Source organism: Monopterus albus, unplaced genomic scaffold (genome assembly GCF_001952655.1).
Source record: "Monopterus albus unplaced genomic scaffold, M_albus_1.0 scaffold54.1, whole genome shotgun sequence".
Classification (NCBI taxonomy): Eukaryota; Metazoa; Chordata; class Actinopteri; order Synbranchiformes; family Synbranchidae; genus Monopterus; species Monopterus albus.
Genome location: NW_018127934.1, coordinates 742,033 through 749,487, shown reverse-complemented (window position 1 = coordinate 749,487; position 7,455 = coordinate 742,033). Strand labels below are relative to the sequence as shown.

Here is a 7,455-nt window from a genome sequence, read left to right as displayed (position 1 = left end):
CAAGGGCTGTGTAGAACATGACTTCTCATCCTGCTGTTCATCAAATTTGTTTTGCAATTCACTATGAAGCCACAGAATCTAGGTTCCATAAATTACCAAAGGAATGTAGAATACTTGCGATTAAAAGTGTGAACATTATGATAAATTTATGGTACATGTACATGTCAGGGGCTGCTGTGAGCCACTAAAAGTACCACGTGCAGAGCACAGCTTCGTTTATGTTCTTGTTGACCTTGGGCTGAACTGTCTGAAATGAGAACTCTTGAACCTAATCAACTGAAATGTAGCTTTGTCAGTACTTTATGTTGATCTTATAAACACACAACTTACAGTTACATATGAAGTACCAAGGAAGTACTTACTGGGTACCTACTGGTACAAGTACAGGAAATAAGGTACATAAGTTTGTGTTTAGATGGGACATAGAATTGTAACAACGTTTTAAAATTAAATTAAACAATTACAAACAGAGTACCAAACATTGCAAAGCCAATTGTTTAAATATACCATAATTTAAAATGAATTATAACAAAATGTTTCTCATGTTCTCATCATTGTAACCCCCATTGCTCCTGCCTTATTACTTACTGCATCATACTATAATTATTAAATATGCAATCAGTATTAAAATAATGTTACAGGTGTTAGCTACAGTATAGTATAATTTTTCTCTCTTCTTACAAAGTTGTTACCCCCTTTAATTCCTGACCTTTCGTCTTATTCCCCTGCCCTTACATCTAAGTACCCAATCAGTATGTTCCCCAGTTTACTGCTGATGAAATACACTTTACACCTTACTATTGTCAAGGTGAACACATTAGTATGCCGACACTTGCATTTGGCTCAGAGCTTCACTGTACCCAAGCACCACTAGCATGGCTGTAGACTCATGCTAAAGCAAAGTAGATGGATCTTGTGCACAGTCAACCCAGGCTGAGTCAGATGTAAAAACAAGTGGTCCGAACAGTGAATATTACAGTCTTGCAACTTTGTAGCACCTCCTCTTTGTAATAGTAGTTTTTAATAATTAATTTACACATGTATACATCAAGCTGTTCATTAATGTGATCACCAGAACACAAAGAGATAGGCACCGAAATGACACCAACAATTCATCATCTGCTTATAGTCTATTACTGGGCTGACATGGTAATGACATGTCCCCTTCCCAGGCCATAATAAGTCTTTAACAAGCTTGTCACCATTACCTTTCTAATTTAAATAAAACTAATTATTGTTGTCTTATTTTTATTTTAAAATCAACTCATCTTTAATATTAATAACCTCCCAGTTTTTACAGTAATAAATTGGCTCATTTTCAATAGGTGTGATTTTTATTGAATCTCCTCCTTTGTTGATTGTACCCTGCAATATAAATAAAACTCAAGTTAGACATTTTTTCATTCATGGTATACTGAGAAAACACTTGAGCAACAACATTTATTTTTGACACCAGCAAATTATTAAAATGTAAATTATTTAGAAATATGAAATTATTGTTGCATAACATACTCAAGTGTATTCTTTTAAGCACTGATTCTCAGCAGGTGGTTAATTGTTTACTGTATCTTTTATAGTGAATTGCATAACATTCTTCATTTAACAGTGTTTCCTCTTTACCTTGGTTTCTCAATGTCTTCAATGAACTCTGGCAGTTGGGTGTTTAAAGTTTCAGGCAAGAGTGAGGCCACTAAACCAGATCCAATTGCTACTGCACAGTAAGTGACTGCAGGTAGGAGATGCCATACGTCCTCCAATAGCATGATAAGTGGGGATATGGATACGCCCAGCCGAGCCAGAAACGCTGTGTAGCCTACACCGTTCTGTCTGAGAAATCAAAGTCCTGAGGTTAATATAAACTTGTAGTACATCTTGCACCAACAGAACAGAAGTTAATTGTTTGCGTTCAAAGCACATGCTCTTAACTGACCGTACGACTGTGGGATAGAGTTCAGTTGTGAAGAGGTACATAATTGTGAAAGAGGCCTCTGACATGGCTTTTCCAAGGACTGCGACAACAGTGCGAATTACCCACTTATCTGAGAGATGTTCAGATATTTGATCAAGAGCATTGTCAGACGTACTGACAAAAAATGAAAAAGCAGCAAAATGAAATCAATAAATTTAAGCAAAACCTTAAATTACCTTGTGCAACAAACATATTGATGAAGAGGCAGAGTCCGGTCAACAGCAGTGTCCCTGTCTCACCAGGTTTTCTACCAATTTTCTCCAGGAAGAAATACACACCAATCTTCATTGGCATTTCGATGGATGCAAATATAAACTGTGTGAGGTATGGGTTTAGACCAAACCCTGTGATATTTAGACTTATCCCATAATACGTAAATGCAACTCCGTACCTAGAAAATTAAGAAGAAGAAAAAAATCAATGTTTCTGCGCTGACATGTTCATTCTAACATTAGGATGATTAAGGCTTTTACAGGAAAAATGTAATTGATATATATAACTGGGCAGCACGGTGGTTAGCGCTGTTGCCTCACAGCAAGCAGGGTCTGGGTTCGAGCCCTAGCCAACCTGGGGCCTTTCTGTGCTCTTCCCGTGCTTGCGTGGGTTCTCTCTGGGAGCTCCGGCTTCCTCCCACAGTCCAAAGACCTGCAGCATAGGTTGTGTAATCTATATGCCACAACCTGAGGGACAGCAAATGAACTAGACGCACCAATGACTGGGAAACTACTTTGAAAATGTAGTTTTACAAACTACCAATTACTACACACGGGAAGACATTAAACTAGTTTACTGAAATGTAGTTTGGTAAACAGGCAATTTAGAGTCACCAGTCAACCTAACCTGCATGTGTTTGGTCTGTGGGATGAAGCCAGATTACCCAGAGAAAACACACATAGGCACGGGGCTAACATGAAAAGTCCACACAGAAAGGCTCCAGTCAGTCAGATGCAAGGTTCACATCGAGCAACAGTGCTAAAAAGTGCACCACCCTGCCAGTCTTCACAAATTCCAATTACTGTACTGTAAATCCCTGAACAGTTCATAAAAGTCAATAATGCAAGGCTTCTGATATCCTATCTTATCATACAGTCTAACTGATATCTGGGAATGAAATTTTCCTGAATCATGCATCATAAAGGGTTTGAACGCTAGCACATCAAGGATTATAATCTTTTATGATTCTAAAGTCAGGACTCTTTTTGTGGGCCATTTCACCATTTTTGCATACAATAAAGATAAAAGCCAATACCAAAAATATTTGAAGAACATACAGACAGCTGACAAATGAAAGGGAAAATCAACATAAAGTGTCTTTGTAAGGTGTTGGTCCACCACATGCTGCCAGAACAGCTTCAGTGTGCCTTGGCATTGATTCTATAAGCCTGGAAAACTGCAAATACATTTGTGTCCTCCTATTCTGAAGTACAGGATAGTATTTGAATTGAGGAAGTTCTTATTCTTATCACAGCCATAATTCATCCACCATGATCAGATTGGTTTTATTAAAACGCACTTGGCTGTTGACAAAATTCACCAATTACTGCTTATAACTGAAGTCTCTTGAAACATTGCTATCTAGAATCATTTTGTCTTTGCATGGTGAATGGCATTTAACTGATCTGATGGAACATTTTATTTGTTGCTCCAGCCACACTGTCATGGCTGTGTAACTGTTCACTCGTGATATGAAATTCCTTCCTATACTTTACAATCAAGCATGATGCACCAGGGTGTTTTTTTTACCCTTATTGTTTGCTTTATTATCATCATCATCACTGGCACAATCTGTTTATCTGAGCTGCATACAGAGATAATAATTTGTATGCATATGACCATCTTCTTTATATTGGGAATGCTACTGTTTATCTCCAGCACCTTTGCATCTTCTCATATTTTTGCTGTTTATCTGGATATAAATTAGCTAGTCTATGTGAGCTTTATCACCTTTATATATATATAAATTCCCCACTCGCCCCCACTTTGGGGCGGTCTTCTATTCCTTCCTTCAAGCTCGGGTCCTCTACCAGAGGCCTGGGAGCTTGACGGTCCTGCGCAGTATCTTAGCTGTTCCTAGCACTGCACTCTTCTAGACAGAGATCTCAGATGTTGTTCCTGGGATCTGTTGGAGCCACTCCCAGTTTTGGGGTCACAGCCCCCAATGTTCCCATTACCACAGGGACCACTTGTGCCTTCACCTTCCACATCTTTTCTAGCTCTTCTTTCAGCCCTTGGTATTTCTCAAGCTTCTCATGTTCCTTCTTCCTGATGTTGCTATCGCTTGGGATTGCTACATCTATCACTACAACCCTCTTCTTCTGTTTGTCCACCACTACTATGTCGGGTTGGTTGGCCATTACCAGTTTGTATCTTGAAGTCCCACAGGATCTTAGCTTGGTCATTCTCAACCACCTTTGGAGGTGTATCCCATTTTGACTTTGGCACTTCTAGCCTGTACTCAGCACAGATGTTTCTGTACACTATGCCAGCCACTTGGTTATGGCGATATATATGATTCTGAGAGAGTCCAGAAGGCATATGTATAAACTCTGGACAGGCTAGCTTTTTCCAGTTCTTATGCTAGGCTACGTTAACCACGCCCTAACTCTAGCTTTGTAATCAACACACAGATGAGAGAGCTATCAAACTTCTCATTTAACTCACAGAAAGAAAGCAAATAAACATATTTCACAAAATGCTGAGCCCCTTACCATGAAATAGATACTTACCACACTATTCCTGAGAATACTGTAAGTTTCCTAATCTTTGGGGTCCTAAAAAGATCCACAACAGTGTAGTTCTTATCTTTTGTTTGTGTTTCTGCACATTCCAGTAGTGTCTGAGAGAAAACAGGACAAAACACAAAACATATTTTTCATAATGTTGTTGTAATATTGTCTAACCAAAGTGAAAACAATGGAGAAATGTACCTTTGTTGTGATGTCAGTCATACACTCAGTTCTGTTGTTCATCTCTGCACATTTCTTTATGTAATAATGAGCGGCTTCTGCATTCCCATTAGCAGTGAGCCACCTAGCAGACTCCGGAAGCCACCTGAATTTACAAACATGCCAAGTTCAGCGTCCGAGTTCTGCTTCTAATATAATTCAGCTCTAAAGTGTAAAAATATTAAACTTTGGTACCGCCAGGCAATGATGGCCAGTATCAGGGGTGAGGTCACTGCCAAAATGAGCATCCTCCATTCGTTTACACAATATGCAATTCCAACCAGAATCCAGCTGCCAACTGTCCAATCCAGGCTTATGATTATACCAGAGAAGGTTCTGTGTTCAACGCCAAACCATTCAACATCTGCAGAAATGTCAGCACAAATGGAAAGTCTTCTTGAAAGTAAAACACAATATTATTTTTTTTTGAAAACCAAATGTGAATAAAGCTTAAACATGTTTCTCCACTCAGTTAAAGGTTAGTGTTGCTTTAGCACTAGGCCACTTACTTAAAACAAGAGAGATGATACTTATTCCTGCGAGTGACATCCCCGTAAAAAATCTCATGATAACAAACATGACATACGATGGTGAGAATGCACTTAGCACTGCAAATATTGTGGATGATAAATAGGATACCAACAGAAGTGGTCGTCGCCCAAACCTGGACAAGAATAAATGGGTAAAATGTTGTTCATGTACAGTATATTGATAATGCACCAGACAAAAAACAATTTGCACACAAATAATCCAGTTGTTTGATTGCATCATCTCAAATGCTTATTTAATTATGCACATTTTTCATGTATACATTCGTAATCCACTATAATCCTAAATGGAGAGAATTACTCACTGTACCGTTTTGTCAAAAGAATCAAAAAAAGAGAGGAGATAAGAAAGAAAATAACTGCCACACACGGTCAAGGTAAAGGCTACAAGCAGCTTGATGTTCCAGTGATCGTTAATGAGAGGTTTAAAGTCAATGGGACTCTAGACAACTTTTCCTGGACGTGGCTGCAAGAGTACTGGGAACTGGAGCCAATCTCAACTTACCTTGGGCAAGAGATCTATGGGCAGACACACCAAGCTGACATGAACGAACTACGTGGGTTCTCTCCGGGTGCTCCGGCTTCCTCCCACAGTCCAAAGACATGCAGCATAGGTTGATTGGTGTCTCTAAATTGCCCGTAGGAGTGATTGTGTGTGTGAGTGGTTGCTCGTCTGCGTGTTAGCCCTGCGATGGACTGGCGATCTGTCCAGGGTGTACCCCGCCTCTCGCCCACAGCACGCTGGGATTGGCTCCAGCCCCCCATGACCCTGTTTGGGACTATGCGATATAGAAAATGGATGGATGGATGTTACATTTGGGCAGCACAGCAACACGGTGGTTAGTGCTCACAGCAAGAAGGCTAAAGGAATTTTGTGCGGAGTTTGCATGTTCTCACTGTGCCTGCATGGGTTCTCTCCAGGTACTCCAGCTTCCTCCCACAGTCCAAAGACACACAGCTCGGGCTGATTGCCCATAGGAAGGAGTGTGAATGTGTGATTATTTGTCTACATGTCAGCCCTATGATAGACTGGCGACCTGTCCAGGGTGTACCACACCTCTTGGCCAATGTCAGCTGGGACTGGCTCCAGCCCCCTCGTGACTCTATTCAGGAATAAGCGGTATAGATAATGGATGGATGTTAATTTAGCCACAGGGGTTGTAAGCCAGTGACTTCTGTGCCGGTCCAAAGCCCGGATAAATAGAGAGGGTTGCGTCAGGAAGGGCATCCGGCGTAAAACCATGTGAATCATCAGTGTGAATTCCATACCGGATCAGGCGAGGCCTGGGTTAACAACGACCGCCACCAGTGCTGTTGACCTACAGGGTGCTAGTTGAAATTGGACTACTGTTGGTCGAAGAAGGAGAGGAGGCAGAAGGATTCATAGACAGAGAGGGAAGAGGAAAGGCAGGAGTATAGGTCTGAGAATAGGGACTCTTAACATTGGCACAATGACAGGGAAAGGTAGAGAGCTGGCGGACATGATGGAGAGAGGGATGGTAGATATACTGTGTGTGCAGGAGACCAGGTGGAAGGGTAGCAAAGTGCATAGTATCAGAGGGGGATACAAACTGTTTTATTATGGTGTGGACAGGAAGAGAAATGGGATAGGAGTGATCCTGAAGGAGGAGCTCATGAGGAATGTTTTAGAGGTGAAAAGAGTGTCAGACAGGGTGATCAGTCTGAAGTTGGAAACTGAAGGGGTAATGTTGAATGTAGTCAGTGGTTATGCTCCACAAGTAGGGTGTGAGTTAGAAGAGAAGGAGAGATTCTGGAGTGAGTTAGATGAGGTGATGGAGAGTATTCCCAGAGGGGAGAGAGTGGTGATTGGGGCAGACTTCAACGGGCATGTTGGTGAGGGGAACAAAGGTGATGAGGAGGTGATGGGCAGGTTTGGTGTTAAGGGAAGGAACCTAGAAGGACAGATGGTGGTGGACTTTGCTAAGAGGATGGAAATGGCTGTAGTTAACACCTATTTCCAGAAGAGGGAGGA

At 41.1% G+C, this 7,455-nt stretch overlaps 1 protein-coding gene across 1 annotated transcript; it reads right to left on the bottom strand.

The window, feature by feature from the left end:
- Positions 1-1,043: 1,043 nt before the first annotated feature.
- On the bottom strand, positions 1,044-5,719 carry LOC109961384 (solute carrier family 22 member 7-like). Its single transcript, XM_020602137.1, has 8 exons — positions 5,424-5,719; positions 5,110-5,278; positions 4,897-5,020; positions 4,696-4,805; positions 2,146-2,360; positions 1,931-2,039; positions 1,621-1,827; positions 1,044-1,365 (listed from the first exon to the last, which is right to left on the bottom strand). The coding sequence occupies exons 1-8, from the start codon at positions 5,683-5,685 to the stop codon at positions 1,335-1,337; spliced, it is 1,227 nt and encodes a 408-aa protein (XP_020457793.1). The 5' UTR covers positions 5,686-5,719; the 3' UTR covers positions 1,044-1,334.
- Positions 5,720-7,455: the final 1,736 nt, after the last annotated feature.

What these genes read in the sequence shown, in the direction of transcription:
- LOC109961384 (XM_020602137.1), bottom strand. Translation starts at nt 5,685, where the DNA reads ATGATGCAATCAAACAACTGGATTATTTGTGTGCAAATTGTTTTTTGT. An exon ending in CTGGCCATCATTGCCTGGCG is followed by an intron (nt 5,021 to 5,109) that starts GTACCAAAGTTT and finishes TTGTAAATTCAG; the next exon opens with GTGGCTTCCGGAGTCTGCTA. An exon ending in CTCTATCCCACAGTCGTACG is followed by an intron (nt 1,828 to 1,930) that starts GTCAGTTAAGAG and finishes TTGATTTCTCAG; the next exon opens with ACAGAACGGTGTAGGCTACA.